The sequence below is a fragment of the Amblyomma maculatum genome, chromosome 6, assembly GCF_055883805.1.
Source record: "Amblyomma maculatum isolate TAMU_Amacu chromosome 6, ASM5588380v1, whole genome shotgun sequence".
Lineage (NCBI taxonomy): Eukaryota > Metazoa > Arthropoda > Arachnida > Ixodida > Ixodidae > Amblyomma > Amblyomma maculatum.
The window spans coordinates 98671349-98691684 of NC_139349.1; the positions used below are offsets into that span (position 1 = coordinate 98671349).

A 20336-nucleotide genomic window follows, 5' to 3' on the forward strand; every position below is an offset into this window, starting at 1 on the left:
TTTTGCTCTAGTTCCAGTTCATAAGCAAGAAGACATTAGGTGAGTAATCAATGTTGTTGCTTTTAGGGTGCCTGAAATGGCTTCTGCATGCCTATAGTCATGCGATGGGTGTGCCAAGCCCAGCTTGCAGCTATTTCAGTACTAATTTTGACTCCCGTCCCCTCTCCTCGGCCCTCCCAGCAACTGCTTCAATTCTCTCACCGGCCGTACTGGCCTCAGCCCCCATGAAGCCTTGTGGATTAACCATAGTGCCTGGAGACCTTCTGACCCATCAAAGGAGCCCTTCTGTGAAACCAAGCTTCTTAACAAAATGAACTGCACATCAAATGACCTTAACTATTCTAGGTGAGTTGCTTCTGAGCCCATGATTCCCAGCCAGCATAGACCATTGGACCATGTTGGCGTTGTCCGGCGCAACATAGGAGCAACACATTTCTAACACAGTACCAATATTGAGCCCACGGTTTGTGCCGCCTGGGTTAATGCTTCTGTTTTTTAACTGCAATTCAGTAACACTGCCTCTGGTGATAACCTGCTGCTTGTTGATAACCAGCTGCTTGTTTATAACCAAAAGCTGCTATAGCTATTTTTTTTTTTAAACAGATGGAGAAAGCTCGTGTGCCTTGTGTAAGCTGTGTGTGATTCTCTCTTGTTTAACCTTTCAGTGGTGAGCAGTGCTCCTCAGTAATCATTTTCAATTGAGCAACTGCTCTCTGGAACACATTGCTAACCATACGCTGTCTCGGTGAAAGACGGACCACCGTTTACAAGTAGTACAGGGTCATCCACTTCTACCTGTAACACGGTCACTGCTTTCAAAGCAATACTGCGTTCAACCCAGCCGTATATTGATGCAAAGTGATGCGAGCACAGAGGGACCTGGAAGTGTTGCTTCACATAAACTGCCAGTTAGCTTTACTGTGCAGACAGTTCAGACGTAATGGCGCTTTGAAAGCAGTGACCATGCTATAGCTAGAAGTGGACGAGGCTGTACAAAGCTAACTTTAGGCAGTGAAGTATCAAACTATATGCTATATGTGTCATGCGTAACATTACTAATCCAAACCAATAGTACATGGCTATATGCACTATTATTTCTTGTTGTTTTTGTTCCTGTATTTTCAGCGTCTATGCACCTCTCAACTGCGGCATCAACGCTCCAGACTATGCAGAAGTGGATACCCACAACATGACAACGTTTTATAAAAAGGACCTTGCTTCCATCCCAGAGCCCTATGCTACTACCACGCTCATAAACCCTTCACTCCAAAAGAGCTTTAATGGTTCAGTAAGTGCAGCATTTCATAGTATTATTTGTTTTGTGAAAAAATTTATTCTGCTGCATGCAATCTAGCAAAAAATACTGCAAAAATTGTATAAATAAGAATCTTACTCCCATTAAAACTCTGGTTTCAAATGTCACAAGAATGAGAAAGACAACAACAACAAAAAAACAACAACATTTGAAGGCTTTGAAAATTATGCTTGACTTTTTTTTTTTTTTAAACTGGTGACAAAGAAAACTTGTCACCTAATTAATCTAACTAGTGTCCCACAGCCATTATGCTGAGCAGTGCGAGGTGACGGGGCCTTGTCAGGCGGAAGCGAGTTACTTTCTGTCCCGTCAGCTCTGACTTGGCCTTTCTGTACAAAATTCTCCAATAAATAAATCAATCATGGATATTTTTGTCATTATACCAATCCCTGGTTTCTTGTGAAAGATATCTCACCTCCAGGGGTTACTGTCTATAGGCATTATTTAAAGACCCCCTGGAGGGTACTGCATGAAGCTAACATGATCTGTCTACACAGTACTAAAGACAAATTTTGTATATTATGCAAATTACCAGCAGTTCATACAGATGACTAAAGTAGCCTTACTTTGCAAATGCATTGCTTAAGACTGGCTATCATTACTACTTCTGATTCAATCTGCAGCAGGCTTTTTCAAATAAAAACGCAATTTATTTTTTTTCCTGCAGGCCAAAGACGGTCGCAGTGGAAGTTCAGCGGAAGAAGGGAGCCGAAAATCTGAAAAGACTTTCGACCTTGAACTGAGGCGCACAAGTGAGGGTACGTGACTGCTCCATCTTGATTAGTAATACTATCACTGTTAATTAGTAATGCTATCAACTGTTTTAGGAAAGTGATTTGAAGGCAGCAAGTAATGGGGGGGGGGGTATAATGAAAGGTACGTGGGAAGGAGAAAGACGTGCAGGTACATACTATGCACAGTTTGGGCTGCAAGTGATTAGGTTACCATACCTGCACATTGCACGTGCCCTTTCACGGAGAATGCCTGCCGATACCATTGATTTAAAATTCACCAAACTGCCTCCATGAAGAATGTCCACTTCACTAAAATGCCTCAATCGGAAGTATGCACAAGCTTTGCTAATACATTTCAGATGGCATCACAGATCGGCTCTTGGAATCAGACAAACTTGCTAGTCCAGCCAGCGACTCGGGCAGCTACACAACAGGTAAATTATTTATGCACGTGTAGGCATTGACAAAACCTTTGCTATCTGAGTTATGATATCTGAGTGCCATGGTTTTGTTCACACAAGGTGTCGAGTGTTCTAGTGTAATTCATGAAATGCAGAGTGTCTGTAACTTACAACGCAGGTAGGAAAAGAGCTGTCAACTTTAAGCTTATGTATTATTTTCTTTAATATTGTTTGTGTCCAGTTATGTGCACCACCACAAATGAATTTCCTGTTGCTGAAGATAGTGCTAAGAGTCACTATGTGACAGCCCATTGCTTGAAGGGAGGTTCCTTCCATTCAGATGTTTAAAAAAAATATTGAAAGTGACATAAAGCAAACTATAGCAGCAAACTATAGCAGCAAAATATAGCTGCCATTTATAAGCCAGTTTCAGAGAAAATCACATTCTTTGCCTCCTTTTAAGCGGCTATTGAAAACTTGTGTTCTTAGAGGCAACAGTGGGAATAAATACTATTCAATCACGACTGTGTCTGCTGTCCTTGCAGATGAGTACGGCATGCCCATCAAGAAGAGTCGCCAAAAGTTTTCACGTGCTGTCTCCAAGGGACCTCTCATGAACTGGTCCGAAATCATTCCTCCGCCTCCTGAGCAACCGCCCAGCGAAGCTGGGTCCCCACCAAACACACCCGCCTCCCTCAGGGGGCCATCCCCCCACAACAGACAACTCAAGCAGAAGGTGAGTGACACGTATCAACCCATCAGTGGCACATTTACATATATTTAAGAAAGCTTAACTCTCATCACTTCCTTTGGTTCCGATTTCGTGCTTTTCTTGTCTTCTGCAAGAACCTTATGCAAGGCGTTAATTTAAAAAAAAATTGACCACCTCTCCTGTTTATTGCAGTAATTGGGATCCCTCCATTTCTTTGGAAGTTACCTTGATGTTTTTGTTAGTAACGTCAGGTTTTTTATCAGCAGTTAAGGCGGTCATGTGTCAAATCCAAGGTTAAGGCCTTAATATAGGTTGTCAGCATTACTTTTGCATTGAACAAGGGAAGTGCTTCATTACCAATTCAAGTATCCCAATCCTATTAAAGGGACAGAACCCTGGCCAAGATATGTCAATGAGGTGATGGTGGAGATGAAAAGATCTTGCCACAAGTAGTACAGATCGAGCACAACAATATATATAAAAAAAGGCTTTACAATTTTAATTTGCCATTGAAAATCGCATAAAAATAACTGAGATGATATCTTGTGAGAAACCCTATTACTTTCACTGTAGTACGCCATGTGACTACATGTCAGCAAAATATCGCTGATTTTCGTAAGTGCACATTGTTATTTTTTCTTCTAGGAGTGTTTGTCATATTTTATTTTATCTTGCACTTTTTTCGATGCATCCTTAAATAAAAACCACCCCTCCTTTCGCATCGTGAGAGGCATGTTTTCAGTATTGTGTGGAATTATGTGAATGAAGTAATGACAGTGCCTACTGAAACTTTCGTCGGCGGGGCGTACATTATTGTGCCATAACAGCCTTTAGTGTGGAAAGTGAAATGAATGCTACCCTATGCTAAAAATGCCTAATTGCTGTCTGGCAAGTGAAATTTATATTTGTTTTCGGTACGTATCTTTTGTCGACTGCCAGTCGTCATCGCAGTCACTGCTCATCGTTTCCAGCACCGGGCTACGTAAAAACGGGTGCATGCACTGATTGAAAATTCTCAGTAAAAATTTTCTACAGCGTTTCTACCAAAACTGGTATGGACTCGAACATTTTAGACAGCTATCTTTACATTGCGCTGAAAAAAATTCTATGCCTAAATTCCAGTGTTCAGTCTCTTTAATGTAATCTTTAATGGATGAGTGAAACAGTAATTTTATGCTATCATTTGCTGTTGACTTAAGCAAGCCACTTCATTTGCATTCCTTCTAATACAAAAAAAAAGCCATCATTTGAAAGTAATTTGTTTTGTTATGTCTTAAATTGAATTGCAAAACTCTCTTCCGCTTGTCTTCAGTTCTTGTTGCAAGAGGTACTCATCTTGTTTAAAAGGACATCAAATTTTTTTTCCTGCTTTTAAATTACATGTATGGAAATACAGATCATTGTATGGAATTAGTTGCCAAGCAATAATTAGTTTAAACACTGCATCCTTTCAAATGACATTCCTAGATGTTCAACTCCATGAACCTCAAGGACCTCTAGGATGACTGTTTCCAGCTATTAGTTTCTTTCATACATGTAGTTATTTGTCTCTACCTACATTTGCACATATTCTGTTCAATTTATTATGACATCACACTGAGTGCTAGCTGTGGAACTGTATAATTAAAAAAATAAATGAAATCTCAAAATTTCGAGGTCGTTTCTAAGGAAATGGACAGAAATGTATGCAACGAGCGAATTCCCTTCCTTCCCAGCTACAACCCAATGGAGCACAGTTAGCACACAACCTGAGGGGAGCACATGGTCCACCACGGTTCCCAGTGCCCTCGCCCAAGAGCACCTTAAACCAATCCAGCAACAGCCTTGGTAGTACCACCTATGCAGACCCCTACCAAGGCCCTCCGTTTCTGCCAAGGGGGCCCAGGTCTCTCCTTAGGCCGCTGCAGTCACAGCAGCAAATGCAGCAGCAGCAGCAACAGCAGCAGCAGCTCTTCACCAATCCCTTCATGGATCGGGGAGTGCAGTCGTCACTGCCATCACTCATTAGTGAACCGCATTCTTTAAATCCATCCATGGGACCATCGGGCCCAAGATTGGCGACCCTCCAAGGTATGCGCTGTCATCGAAGCGGTGATCAACAATTTTTGCTGTGCTGTCTGTTGCGGCAAAATCAAAACGAAGTACAGCGCATTGCACATTTACAGGCGCGCTGTAGAATGCTTCTCCCAGCCAAACTACGGAATTCTCACTGCTCAAATTTCGCACAGAAATGGCATTTGGTCGTCGGTATTTTTTAAAACTGAACTTGTTTGGAGTACTTGCTTGATTCGATCAGAAGCAGCCAGACATTCTTACCGTATTCAGCGGCAGCAAAGCAAGAGAAGCCGCTGCCTCAGAATTGGCATCGGATGCGCCATCTTGTGCTGTTTCCTGCAACTCTGTCACGGCAGGAGAGGCGATGGAAGGTTGTGGCAAACAGCTAGAGAAGCAGCTTCTCTTGATTTGCTGCCGCCGAACACGGTAAAAACATCTGGCCTCTTCTGATCGAATCAAGCAAGTACCCCAAACAAATTCAGTATTAAAAAATACTGATGGCCAAATGCCATTTCTGTGCGAAATTTGAGCAGCGAGGATTCCGTGGTTTAGCTAGGAGGCGCATTCTACAGCACGCCTGTAATTGTGCAGCGTGTTGTAGCGTTTTTAAACAAAAGAGAGGAAGCAGTGTATTTTGCTTATGAAACTTGCTGTGTGCCTTTACTGCAAAAAAACAACAATGCAGCCACTTAGGAGGAGGGAATGGGATAGCATTTGATTTCTCAGCTGCATTTACCTTGTGTCAGTTTCATTGCTGCATTGATCAGCACATCACCTGATACCAATCGGTGGTTGAGGTAGGACCCCAAATCTTTTGGGTGTGCCGGGACTGTTGTTGAATTTGACGCCTCTAGCTGGTGTGCTGTGATTGGTCTTTTGTGGTAATGTGATACCTCTATGTAACATCCTCCTCTGGATCTGGCCTTTAGAGGTAACTTGAATAAATGATGCCATTACTATCTTGACCATTCAGAGATCATCTCTAATAGTGATTGGGTATTGGTATAACAGGAACACTAATAACTGCACATTAATACGCTATCTCACAGTAAGAAATTTTGCACTACTAAAGATAATTGGTTGAGACACACTGGAAAATTGGAAGAAAAGCAGGTAAACTATGTGTACAGGTCCCATATTTATGGTCCGAAATATTTTCGTTTGTACAGTGCATGCCATATGTCTTTTAGTGCGAGTCACCAACAGTGCAATTTATATATGCAAATAAATCTCCTGCTATTTTTGCAGGACTTTTCCCAAGGCATTTAATACGGCATTGCATTGAATTTGTTCCGACAGCCATTTAGAGGGCCATGCTTCCACTCAATCACAAATATTTCATTTTTGCTTCAATTATATTTTACAAATACTCCTTAGAAAGCAATCATAAGCTTATGTGAAATACTGCATTACATAGATGTAAATCCCCACTTTAACCAAGCCACAAAGATGTGTCTGCATAGCCTAGGGGTAGCATATGTCCAATTCGGGATCCAAGGGTCCCACAGGGTCCATCTCAAATAAGGAAATCAAGCTCATCTGTTAACTCGGCCACATCATGTGGCCCCGTGATTTCACGTAACCCTTCAACCAACCAATGCGCAGGGATGTCAGTTACCAGCTACCAACTGCCAGAAGCATGTATGCTCGCTCGTTTTCCGCTCTTAATATCGACATCAAACCATCTGGAAAATGGGGCCTTCAACAATGTTGCATTAAAGACAATGCTAAATGCATGATGTGAATCCTGCTATTTTGACCTGTTGCATTGCTGTTTCTCTCAGGCCACATCTACCATACGGCAGATGGGGAGTCAGATGTGGAGGACGTGTCACGGCCACGGTCGTTAGAGTCCAGCATTGCTGGGGACACCGACTATGCACCAAGTCATGGTGAGTACTAGTTCTTCACTGCATGCCACTCAACTAGCAGAAAGCAGGCATGTAAACTATATGGCAGCAGTCCACTTATGGACACAGTCATCAAACAAAGTGGGGTGTGTGCTGCTTGCAACCGTTTGTTTTGATAGAGATGTCCTCACCTTAGCAATGAAAGAAAATTGATAATGCTTGTGATGGTAGTCTATATTTGTCCTTAGAAGCAGGCAGTGTGCAAATAATCTTGCAATACCAATGTTCCCTGTAAAACCTAATCAGTACAATCCCTGTGCACAGATGAAGGACAAATTAATGAGTCTAGAATTTACTGAAGGTGACTGTACAGAAGCAGAACTGTTAAACTAGCAGGAAATTTAGCACATAGCTCCATTATCATGTTACTGCATAAACAATTTTCACAAAAGAAGCCGCAAGCGTTAAGCATGTAGAACAACTTCGGTTATTTTGTCTTATACTTTGAGTGCGTGCTGTTCATCTATGGTTCAAAAAGTAATTTCGTATGCCAAAATAATTCACTGCATGCCAACAACAACCATGTGCCAGCCAGTTGAAGTGAGGTTTAATCAGTCATGCTGGCTGATTAGAAAATGCTGCATAATAATAACCAAGACAGCTGGAACTTAGAGAAGGAATAGAATGGACAGAGCAAGCACATAACAACAGTGCTAGGTAAACTTCCTTCATCAGATGTCTGTGTAGCATCCTTCTCAAGGTGCTTTTAAGGAAACCATGTTCAATGTGTCATCAGTGTTCTTCAATGCAGCAATTTGTTCATTTGTATTGTGATATTGTTACTGATTCTAAGGCACAGTGCTTTTTCAAATAATTGTGCTCTCTCCTGCTTGGACCGACTTTGGCTGCAGTATGCTGCAAATAAAATAAACAATTATAAAGTTGCCCTATGTGTACAAGTTACCTTACATGTACGCAGCACCCTCTTGGGCCAGCACGACGGAACAAAGCAACAGCTCCTGCACGAGTGGCCGTTCGAGTGGGGCAAGTTCCTATGACGAATCTGTATACAATGAGGTGGACTTTGCAAGTGCGGTAGCCTTGGCTGCACAGAACGCTGGCTTCCAAGTCAATGGCACAGTCATCTCTACGGCGCCCCCAGCAGCAGAGCAGAGTGAGTAAAAAAAAAAAAAAAAAAAAAGAAGAAGAAGAACCTGTATGATCTAATTAAAATACTGAATGATCTATCATAAAACCAGTCCTAACCCGAACGTATGAGTAGCTCCATTCCCGTTTCATGATTAGGTTGTTCCGCAATTCAGCCCTAGCTAGGAGTCACCAGTATCTCATGGCACCACTGTGCTGCTTAGGAGCTCATCTACTTGGTCTGTCACTTTAGTACTCTGAAGATTACTAGTTAAATTGTTTGCAACCAACCTGTGCATGATGGCCCCCCAACGACCAACAGGTTTTGAGTCTCATAGCAAGTTTGCTTTGGTTTAGCTTGAATTCCATTCTTAAAAAGTAAGAAGGGTTTGCTATAACCATTTCGTTTTGAAACAACGATGAAGAGCTGCTTTGTATATCAGGGGAATAGCCAGAGGGGGTGTTTCGGAGACGGAACACACCCCAAAATTTTCTGAGTGCTGTATCCTCCCCTTTGGCTATTTTTTGCCTTTCTTTTTTTTTGACCGGCAGCATATAACATCCCCCAAAAATTATGTTTGGCTATTCCACTGATATATAGGTGCGTTGCACATGATGTCAGAGGTACCACAATGGACTGCGGAGCATAGTTCCCACAATGCTTGCAGGAGCAGATGCTTGTAAACAGATTAGAATGCATAACATGATAATTTTCTCAGAGCTTCTCATCTAAAAGATGGCAGCCCAATGTGATAAAAATGCTAGGCATGCACTGGAAGAGGCACCATGGCTGGAGACTTAATTAGGCTTAACCATTACCGAGAAGGTCAGTCAACGGATGTCTCTCTTGTTAAGCTCGAACAGAAATGCATTCTTTGCAACTGAGCGTGAATGAAAGGTTTCATCATTATATAAATAACCCAAGCATTCCTTGCCTACTATCTAGCCGTAGTGACAGAGTGTCTTTGGTTTATTTATTTCGAGGTACCATAACTATCTTACTTAGTAGTGTTAAAAGGCTGCCTCTTGTTTACGTTTAAGGTGGTAGAACAAGTGTTCCCGAATGGCTGCTTGACCAACAAAATGACAAGGTCTCAAACTCACAGAAGCATGGGAGCAAAACACTAAGTCATCAGATGAAGAATACTGGTAAGTACATGTGGAAAAAATGTGAAAGCTCCCCAAAGCTAAGGAAAACAGTGCTGCTGCAAGGTGATGTTGTGTAGTCTTGTGCAATCTTGGTTACATCAGAAGTGAACACTGGTACTGTTCACTTACAGAAATGCACCCTCAGAGTCAACAACTGTTGTCCTTCAGCCTACCGGGTCAGAAAGCATTAGGGGAGCAACGACTTGCACCTACTGAAAATAGTTCTTCTATGCAAAGCGATGATGGTAAGCAGCATGAAGGTACCTTGAATATAAAATTCAAAGTGCTTTGCAGTGATACGGATGCAGCATACTTTTCCAAGGGCTAGAGTAGTGTCAGAGTATTATGCTTTTACAGGAGAAGTGTATGTACAATTAGCTATTAACTATGACTTAATTATTAATGAACATGCTTGCTGAGATAAATTCTCAAAATAATGCAAATGATTTGACATAAAGTAAAGTTTGCATATATTGGCGAAGTAAGCATGCGATTTCTGTTTGGCACAATGCCGATAACTGCCATTCCCAGATTTTTCTAGAGCGGGCAATTAAATACTCATTGCCAAGGGCTCTGATGTAGCCCGTTAGGATTACAAACATGACGCAAGCAATCCTGTTTGACACATTCAATCGGTGTCACTCCCAATGTCAGTGTTAAGCAACATTCAAGGCCCCAGTTGGAGATTATGAATATGAGGCAAAGCTTGCTACCGCCAACCATTTGGCTGCATTCCATTGTTGGTGAAAGAGATCAGAGAAAACAAACAGACAAAAGCAACTGTGCATGCACGTGGCTGCAGCTGTATAAAGAAGAGCATGTGCCAGAAGAGCATGCATGATATGCATGCAGCAAAATCTTACAGAAACAACCAGGTTCTGGACTTAACATGAAACTATCTACGATTTCTAGGCAACCTCAGTATATCTTGCCATACACAGTGCTTCCTATGCAAAGAAAGGCAGTGAGAAACTAGGCTGCGTATTCAAAGTGCATTCCACTTCTTTAGCAAAGCAAAAAGATTAAGATGCAGGGAGGAGCTAAGCTGAAAATTGAAAGGTTTTCCAACTGGTCAATTCTGAATCTTGATAATCACGTAAGTCACCAGCTGTGCATTCCGCACAAACTGTCACAGTATTTTCCCGGTGTTTTCTAATTTGCTCATAAGGACGTGCAAAGGTGTGAACCTACAGTATTTCTTGCATCTAGCCATGGTTAAACCACGAGTTATAGTCCTCGAGTGATGTGCCCCAAGAATGTCAAAACAACGTCACCATATCCGCCAGTTGGAAATGGTAGCTAGCCCTTTGTGTTGCGAGGATGACTTTTTTTTATTTCTAGCTCTTTTCTTATTTCGGTGAGAGAGGCTGTTATCGCAATACTGCCATTATTATGATAGCATGCATGCATAAGAATCGAGTACGCACTGTTCCTTTGCAGGGGCGCCGTACAAGCAGCCCAGCTTCCCAATTTACCACGACCCTCCCAGCCTGGTGGCGCCCCCAAGCAGAGGAGGAGGCAATCGATGGAGGGCAGCTAGTCGGGAAGACGAGATTGCTGCTCAAAATCACCACACAAACAGCATGCCGTTGGGCTTCTGTGACCAGGAAAAACCCAGTGGTGGATTCAGGCATGACTTGAGGTTGGTGCACAAGGCCATCCTCCCTTTGCATCTTAGCAGTGGCCCCAGGACATGCTGTTTCACGCAGAAAGACTGCCACAGCCTTTTGCAATGAAAAAACAAACAAACAAAAACAAAATAATAATAATAATAAACATAGCTCGGAAGCAATAAAAGTGCAGACAAGAGCAAAGTTTTGAATAGGGCTAGCTGGTATTGCATGATTAATGACAGCTGTGACTAAATGATAGAACAAATAGTGCTTTTTAAGGAAATGCCTGCGCCTGTATATGGTCTTCGCATTGGATGAGAGAATAAAGCTTAAGAAGACCATTTCTGTGTTCACAGCAATGTAAACCTACCTTGAATTAATTCAAACCTGTAAATCGTAGATGGTAGGGTTAATTTATACCACCCGCATTCCTCAGCGTATGCCAATATCGCACAAGTCACAAGCTTGAGCAAAATTACTAAATGCTGAAGACAGACACCCACACAGCACAGCATTGGCTACAAGATCACAAATAAGAGGTATATTTTCTGTAGTGAAAAGGCTCATTGTATTCATAAAAAGAAAGATACCAGCCTTTGGATTGATAGATGTGCCAAGATAAGCTGAATTTGCAATTTTTGTGAGGAAGACTTGAGCAAATTTTATATTGAGTCAAGCATTCTTTGTTTCTCACATTCCAGTGGGCACTTGTACCATGGGTCGACATGAAGCGGATGTCCTTTCTTCGACACCAGAGATCTCTCCCCCATGCCCTTAAAGACTGCAAATGTGGCCCTGCATCAGAATCACTGAGCAAGATCCTGCCACGCACGGATGCAAAGACGAAAAAAAAAAAGCCAGGGGCAAAAGCTCCTGTGTCACCTTTGATGCGACTTGCAACCAAGTTCCTCCTTTCGTTGCTGCAAGAAGCACATCATTTCACGTGACAAGTCCACCAAAGTATGCAAGAGGATGTGGTGGTGTGTGCCAAATATGAAAATGCCATGCAATAATTACAAAATTTAAGGACGTTGTCTCGTGAGGAGACTCAGTCCGGTGTGTGTTTACGAAATGTGCGAGTGTGGATGTGTGCGTGTGTGCGTAGGCTAAGTGTAAAGAGAAAAAAAAAAAAAACGCGCGTTTCTGTGTAGATGTGCACGCGTGGCCGCGAACGCAGCTCCTTTTTTTGTATATGTTGAAATTTGGCGTGCACAGCGGTGTGGACATTGTTAGCGCCTGGCTCGGCCCGACACTTGGCTGCCATCTCCCAGCATATCACTGGACTGAGCTGTGTTGCGTTTTGTGATGGTTGAGACAGTGCTGTGGGACGCCGCTCCTGAGCAGCGCCGTTTTTGCCGATGTCTTTAGTGGTCGTCGGTCCGTGTATAGGCAACAGCATGTTTTCAAGTGGGCACTGTGTTGCCCTGGCGTTTTTTAATTTATTGTTGAAGATTTTACTTAAAAGCGATATCTGTAGGGGCAAAAGAAAAAAAAATGTACATGTACAAAGCGAGAGAAAAAGAAAGTCACCAGAAATAAAAGTCACTATCGTCTATCCTTCAAAAACTCAAAATGAAAGTGTTTCTTAGTTTCTCTTAATGGAAGTAAAAGCCACTGAAAATAAATGCCCCCTCCCCACACCGAGAATACCCCACATTCTTCTTGCGGAAAGCACTCCAGCAGCACGAACCATGGACCAAATATTGGCACTGTACCCAACATATATCCAGTATTGGGAATGTGTTCCAAGTGTTTGGCCCTGTATTGGGCCAATGCAATGCCAACATATACCTAATATTGGGTCAATATTTTGTTTACTATCACCTTTTCCACTCTTCTACAGTTACACTCCCACACGTCCCACTTTGCTCCACACTACAACTTCCCCACTCCCCCCTATTCCACTTCACTATTCCCTACTATGCTCCATTTCACTTTAAGTGGTGTCACCCCACTCTTTACCGATTCACTGCACTTCACTCGACTACAGCCCATTCCTCCCTATTCCACAGGCGTGAAATACTACATCTGACTTCACTCAGATCCGTTCAAAGAGAGTCCCATAAACAGTCATTACTCTACAATATTGCATGTAGGTGACATCACAGAGTTGAGTTCATCAAATGTTTATTACAGCTGAAATAATGCAATATCATTCAACCGGAAATATTCAACAATGCAGACAATAATGACCATCCACCTTTCACAAGCTGTCCTTAGGACAGAAAGACATATTTATACCAAAAGAGGAAACCCCACACAAAAACCAGATAGCATGCAACGTTAGCATTATATACAATATTACAAGAAGACTGGCTATTGAGGTAAATATTGCTGCCTCTGAGAGTCTCGAAACACCGTGAAAGCCTTACTGAAAAGAAAAAAGAAACACATGTGACAAATTTACATTGCAGAATGGCAGTAGATACAGTAGGAAAATATTTTCTAATTTCATGCTAACTACGGCATTAGACATGGCATTTTTCCTTTAAAATTGGTTGCACCAGGATTTTTTCTTCTTCTTGAAAAGGAAACTGCTCTTGGCCAGATTTGCCTTTGCCATTAAGTTTACAAGGGCCTTTGCTATGAATGCAGGATATGTTGGTTAACATCATGATGCTTGGCAGTGGACTTAAACAACGGCAGTGCCACGCTAGAGAATGGTCATTTTCATTCAATAAAAGCGTAAACATCAAAAGAAATGAATCAAACCGCATGCCACCTTAAAAAGATGGTTAACTGAGTAGCAACACGTACCATACAATAACATTAAAAGAGTATGAGTGAATGTTGTGATATTTCACTGTAAAATGAAGACGAGTGTAATGACTTGGAAAACCATTCTGCTACTGTGTGGTCATGCTAAATCTAACTCCAAAAGCAGTTAATGCGCTTTCGAATAACAATGGGGTCCAATTAAAAGAAGTTGCCTGGAAAAAAACTATGGGGGCTCAAACCTAGTGACAGAGCCACAGCTGTAAGTGTTGCAGCGACAGCCTCTGTCTGTAACACTGCCTTTCCAATCTACGTTGTTTTCATCACTTTTCTTTAATAATATAAATTGGTTCACAGGAAGGGAAAGGTGCAGTATCTGTCACACTTGTTTCTGTGGACACCTGAGCCACACTGTGAAGGAAGGGAGGAGTGAAAGTGGCAGGGCTAGGCGTAATTTCGACCACCTGGGGATCTTTAACATACACTGACATCGCACAGCCCATGGACGCCTCTTCATTTCGCCTCCATCGAAGCAGCCGCCAGCGGTCAGGATCGAATTGCCGGTGGCTGCATTTTGATGGAGGCGAAACGGAGAGGCGTCCGTGTGCTGTGCGATGTCGGTGCACGCTAAAGATAGTCAAGTTTTGGGGAAAAGGAGGCACCTTATAATTTTGGGTGGACACTACAGAATGGTGGATGCCTCAACTGATCAAGTCAAGGTCATGTTTACATATTTATTCTTGTATATTGTCCATTGGTTTATAAGAAAGAAAAGGTGCAATACCTGTCGAATTGAGGGAAGGTGGGAGTGAGAAAGGTCCCATAGTGGAAGGCTGCCAGGGAGCCTTTAATGCGTGCTGACATCATACAACACAGGGCCACCTATTTGAGTTCGGTTTTTAGGAAAGGAAGGCGTAGTATACTTTTGGGTGGGCACTACAGAACCCTGGACACCCACACTTAATTAGGGCAAGGTCACTTGTAAGTCAAATTTAGCACCAAGCGACAACCAGCTCTAGCTTCAAAATAAACTGATCTGTACAGCAATTTGGCTCAAAGCAGCTGTATTAAAGAAGGTGTCATCATGAGGTGACGCAAATATATTGCAAGAAATATAATGAGGGAATAGAGCAGCATGCAGTAATGCAGCATTTCCGAGAACGCTGGTTCGCAGGCTGAGAACTGTGGCAGTGGTCACCCTGATGAAGGCTGCTTACTTACAACAAACTTCCCTGCATCGTTGTCATGTCTTTCATGTTCAGTGGCTATAGGTGATAAAAACATGTTGACTGATGTGCATGTATGTGCAAAGCAGCACAGTTAACCATGTCTGAATAATGAACTAAATAAATTCTAAAGAGTAGGACAGCACTAAATTCTAAAAGCCCCAGAGGGAGGCAAATTAAAAATTGGGCAACACATTAGTCCCACCATCTACTCTGAAATGATATCTCCCAAATGAAAGCGACAGTATCTGCATGTCCCTCACGTTGGTTTCAATAATTATTGTCTATCGTAAAACAATAAAAATTAAAAAAACTAAGCTATTAGTATGATCATGAAATGTATTTTAAATATAATTCAGTAATTTGTACACTGAATTTCATTTGCCGTGATAAGCCAGCTGCAAAGACCGATCTAGCCCAGTACAATTGCCCTTTTCAAGTCTGGCACAACCAAAACAGGTAGGCAAAAAAAAAGATTGTGTAGTATGTGTTGCAATTAGCCTGCACTACTTTCCAAAACTATAAAATATCACAGGTATCTTCTTTTTTTCACAGGACTGGCAAGGATGAGGATGAGATGCACGATAAAATGAAAGAAGAGAAAAAAATGGCAATGACATTTGCGCAGAAGCAAACTTTGCGTAAGGTGATCTGCTCTGCCATGAATTATGTTGCCTATGATTCCTCCCACAGAGAATTAACTAGAATTAACTCGTGCAGAGAGAAATCTACTATCAGCTGTTTCCTCATTGTCGCTGCCTTATGAAAGATTTGTGACCATGTACGCATGTATATTTACAGTACTGGAATTTTAGAAACTGTTTATGCTGCTGCACAAGTTAAGAGCTGCATTTTTTTAGCTGCTCCTTTGCCCTCCTATTGGACAAAAGATGAGATGCACAAGAAAGTGTATAAAATCGAAAGGCAGAAATATTTCGGCCAACTGTCTACTTAAATGTTATATACAAGCTGATACATTGACTTTGCCAATAACATACATGCAGTGGACATTGATAACGAGAAAATTCGGGTCTCAGATGAAATGGACCCCTGCCAAGAACATCCAATTACATGCACAGATCTTGCAGTCAAACACGAACACATGAAACGTGAACACAAGAAAACTTACGTGCATTCTAGTTCTGGTTATCCCCCTTGATAATCCAAATGAAGACAGTTGTCAACAATAATAATAAAAGCTGACACGCTGCTCACACAAACATCAACATTGTTTCAGCTCTGCATTTTAGGAGGGTACGGTGAATTGAAGATACAGTGTTTAGAAAAAGAAAAGAGAAGCTACACCACTGACTAGAATTCTTGCACCGTACTAGAATAGAGCAACAGGCATGTGTACGTTGCTATAAAAACACAGATATGCAAAAAAATTAGACCAGACATTAAAATTAAGCTCAGATGCTTAAAAATGGCGTTTCTTAGCAGTTTCCGCACAAAGAACGCACAGATCTCCCACACTTTAAGCGCAGCTTCACAAAAGGAAGCAATTTTGTGAAAAGATCGCCAAGCTGCACGGTATAGAAGCTACACATTGATAAATTTCATGTTGACGCAAGCTCTTGCTCAAAAGCGTCTTCTCCTGGTGCCGAAACTGACACAATTGCCCAGCCGGTTTGAGCGTTGGGAGCCACGACCACGTCAGCCACCGAAACCACCGGAACATCCGTGTCACCGTCACTCGTGCTGCAAGCAGGCAAGACACAATGGGATCAGTAGGCATGCAATGATGTCATGCATGACATCACAGCAACACGCTACGCCTACATCAAACCTGCACATTTCTTTCTGCTTCTTCTTCTTTTTTTTTTTTGCACGAAGACCGCAAAGTTACGCAAAAATTTTAGACCGTTTCTGTGGTATGCTCAGTGGTGGAAGCAAGGTCTATCATTTGTGGGCAATTTATGGGGAAAGAAAATGCCAGTTTGGAAAGCACTTCGTTTAGGACAAAGAGGTGAAAATATGCCACGATATCACTTAAAAGTAATGCATCACTGAAGTGATGAATGTTCACAATAACTATAACAGAACACATTGTAGTAACTGTTATTATAGTAGGATAAAACTTACAGCAGCTGCTAACAACGAGCAATGGTAAGTAGCATGCATTACTCCGCTGAACAATAAATGAGACCAGTTTTTGACATTTGACTAAACCAAACAAGCCAAAAAAACCCCAGGTGGTCCAAGTTCCTCGAGCACTCCACTACGTAGTCTCTGGGAGCCTGAGTCACTTTAGGATGCTAAAACTCGCAAACCAAACCAAACCAATTACATGCAAATAGCCTACAAAGGCAGTCCTTATCACGCCTTCTCAGGAACTGCCCTTCTGCGATGAGTGAAAATTCCCTGCAATACATTTAAACTCCACAGGCAAATTTTTCATGGACTATGTAAATGAATTTTAATGATCTATACTACTCTCCTCCCATTAAGCAAAGCAAAAGCGATAATGTAGCGAGCATGAAATCAATTGTTGTTTAACAGCATGGAAACGTTTTTTAGAGTTCGCAAAGCTGTGTTTGATACAGACAGAGCAGTGCTGCATCGACCGCGAACTCAAATGACAACTGTAATGTAATTTCAAGTAACTTTTTAGCCAATACACCCCAACAAGGCTACAATGTTGCTTTTGCCACGGTTAAGGTAAGTGAAGCCCATAAACATTTTCTAGTGTTTCTTTGATTGGGCCGGTTAGTGTGAGAAGGTGAGAAGTTTCTGTCTCTCTCATTATTGTGTTTCGTGTCCCCTGCACCACACCTTTTCCTTCACCTGACAAAGTGCCGCAAAGCTCTCTCAGCAGTACATGACTGCTGAATTAAACATGGCTCTCCATAATGGGCAGACCGAGATAGCCATAGAAGGCATACTTATTATATTTTCATCATCATCATCATCATCATCCTCAGGCTGACTATACCCACTGCAGGGCAAAGGCCTCTCCCATATTCCTCCAATTAACCCAGTCCTGTGCTAGCTGCATCCACTTGACCCCTGCGAACTTCTTCACCTCATCGGCCCACCTAACTCTCTGCCGCCCCCTGCTACGTTTTCCTTTCCTTTCATTTAAGAATATAATTCATAAGAGGAGACTACTGAAACCATTTCTAAATAAAGTAGCAAGCACGTATCTCCCTACCACCAATAAAAACTTCGTATGCAGGAATTAAAAAATAGAGCACATTTCCCAAAGAAGGAATATATATACAGTCAACCTCACTTATAACAATACTGCATTGGACAATATATTGGATATAACAATGAAAAACCAAGGCACCACAAGCTTTACCATGTATTCTATGGTAAAATGAACTGCATATAGCAATGCTCTCATGGTCGATTATCGGTTATAACAATTAAATCTGGTCACTGAGAGCCAACCATAACAGAAGAAAGGACTCGCAAATATACTGTGACCGCGTCGGCCAAACCACACCAGGAAGCACTAAGAATGATCAAGTCCCCCGGCTACTTTCAGCAGTTGGACGCCTCGCAGATAGATGTCACAAAGTTTGCTGTGAGGCAATCAAAGCTGACTGATTACCGGTTTCTGTCTGGGAATAAGTGAAAAGCGTGAGCCACTTTCCCCTTGTTAAACTTCCTAAAGTTTGTGATGTTCTCGCCTGCTTTTTGGCTCAACCCGGTTTATAACAATTATCGGTTATAATAGCGGTATCTTCATGGCACTTCAATAATTTTATATGTGGATTTGACTGTTTGAGTATGATAAATCTTTTTTGGTCTTTAATCCTTATTATCCACGGTTTTGTATTAGATGAGAAACTAACAAAAGACGCACATTTTGAGTGCATTCAAACTGAAGGAAAAACAAATTTTGCATACAGCACTGAAAGGAATTGCGCATGCACATACCCGAGAACAGCCTGCTGCTGGTACTGTGCTAGCAACAGGCTAATTTGCGCTTGGTCGAGCGTCGAAGCCGTCACTTCCGTCGTCTCCACTGCCGCCTCGAGTGTTTCGGTCATGACCTGTTCTTGCTGGGCATCATCCGCTATGCCCTCAGCCTGATTCTCAACTTCCTGCAGCGTCCTAGTGGTCAGGAATGTGGTGGCGTTCGAGTTCTGTCGGAAGTCGGTCAGACCCTGGGTCAGCTCCGACATAGCGCGGGTCAGCAAGTCAGCCTCCCGGCCTCTGCTGCTGCCACTAGCCGCCTGCGAAGATGACAAAGGTCGGCGCTAACTATTAGCGGTGACAAGCCAGTTAAAGAGGGCTTCAGCTGGAGTTGAGAAGTCAGCTTTCTGCTGTGTTTCTCACTGATCACATTCATTTTATCTCGCCCATTTGTAGCAGCTACGAAACCAAGCCGGCATTTATTCTATGTTGTACAAAAAGATAATAAACTGGTTAACAAACTGACTGAGAAAGCGGAGGAGACAGCTTGCTATGTTGAGAATGTTGCTAGGCAATTTGAAGACTGCCCCCCCCCCCCCCCCCCGAAAAAAAAAAAAAAAGAAAAGAAAAAAAACCTGCGCAGTTTCAAAATGCTCAGCGAACATTTGCATGATGAGAAAGTGGAGACTTGTGGTGGGTGAACAAGGGGAGAGTTAGATACTCTTCATCTCTGGCAGTAGCACAAAGCAAGTGCAAAAGACAAAGAACAAAAGAAACCTCATTTCTGTTTCCAACGGTACGCTTGCTTTGTTTCGCTCACCTTTGTATTCTGTTGCTTTGTTCTAAGATTTGCGACTTAGCTATGGCAAGGGGCAAAAAAAAATGCACAAATATGTGAAAGCCTAGCACGTACTGGTCAAGAAGACTACTGAGAAGGCTCAAACAGAGAAAGTCGAAAAACCGCAGTAGTCCCAAGGGGACCACCACCGACCTGGTTGTTGCCAAACAGGGCCACCATCTCCGTATGCTTCTTGCGCTGATGCTGGAGTAGCTTGGCCTTGCTGGCATACTGCTTGTGGCAGAGGCAGCAGCTGTGGGGCTGCGTCGTCACACTGCCCACCATGTGCGAGAAGGTCGGGTTGGGCTCCCCAGGGATAGTCGGCACGCCTCCCTGGGCAAGGGGTCAAGAGGACAAGGCAGTCAGGCAGGGGAGAGCTGAACCACAGCAGATCATCATCCCACCAAGGCCCCGTGCTCGATCCACTAAACAGCGGAATTCCTATGGCCAAAGCAGCTCCATCTGTCTGGTCTCAGTGTGCAGCATTCCACAGCGGAATAGATGATTGGGCAAGGTGAGGCAAGCCTACAAGAGCTTTAGCAAGATTATCCCTGACGCAAAGCAGGCTGGTCTTGATGGACTTCCCTGCTGCAAGCCTGGTGCAGATTTTCCGTCACACTAGAAACTCCTAAAGCGTCACAAGGCACAGGTGAATGGTAGCCGCTGAAGTTTGTTTCCAAAACTTTCCAGCGATGTTTTTCTGCCCCCAAGAACC

At 42.6% G+C, this 20336-nt stretch overlaps 2 protein-coding genes across 10 annotated transcripts in view; one reads left to right on the forward strand and one right to left on the reverse strand.

Annotated features, from left to right (window-relative positions):
- Window positions 1-12741, forward strand: part of LOC146186379 (protein sax-3-like) — a 180242-nt gene extending 167501 nt beyond the window's left edge. Inside the window, exons 15-27 of one of the 4 annotated variants that reach the window (XM_084607151.1) lie at window positions 12-39; window positions 181-345; window positions 1126-1288; window positions 1983-2073; window positions 2409-2483; window positions 2996-3186; window positions 4878-5232; window positions 7002-7109; window positions 8047-8241; window positions 9255-9362; window positions 9494-9607; window positions 10803-11004; window positions 11677-12740. In XM_084607151.1, coding sequence (XP_084463277.1) covers window positions 12-39; window positions 181-345; window positions 1126-1288; window positions 1983-2073; window positions 2409-2483; window positions 2996-3186; window positions 4878-5232; window positions 7002-7109; window positions 8047-8241; window positions 9255-9362; window positions 9494-9607; window positions 10803-11004; window positions 11677-11704 — 1823 coding nt within the window. In that variant the 3' untranslated portion in view covers window positions 11705-12740. Of the gene's footprint in view, window positions 1-11; window positions 40-180; window positions 346-1125; window positions 1289-1982; window positions 2074-2408; window positions 2484-2995; window positions 3187-4877; window positions 5233-7001; window positions 7110-8046; window positions 8242-9254; window positions 9363-9493; window positions 9608-10802; window positions 11005-11676 lie in introns of all 4 variants that reach the window. The other 3 variants (XM_084607153.1, XM_084607152.1, XM_084607154.1) reach the window with 3 other exon arrangements.
- Window positions 12742-13085: 344 nt separating this feature from the next.
- LOC146186381 (uncharacterized) overlaps window positions 13086-20336 on the reverse strand; it is a 95489-nt gene continuing 88238 nt past the window's right edge. For all 6 annotated transcript variants that reach the window (XM_084607159.1, XM_084607157.1, XM_084607155.1 and 3 more), the window contains 3 exons: window positions 19775-19954; window positions 18805-19103; window positions 13086-16617 (listed from right to left, as the gene is read on the reverse strand). In XM_084607159.1, coding sequence (XP_084463285.1) covers window positions 16476-16617; window positions 18805-19103; window positions 19775-19954 — 621 coding nt within the window. In that variant the 3' untranslated portion in view covers window positions 13086-16475. The remainder of the gene's footprint in view (window positions 16618-18804; window positions 19104-19774; window positions 19955-20336) is intronic.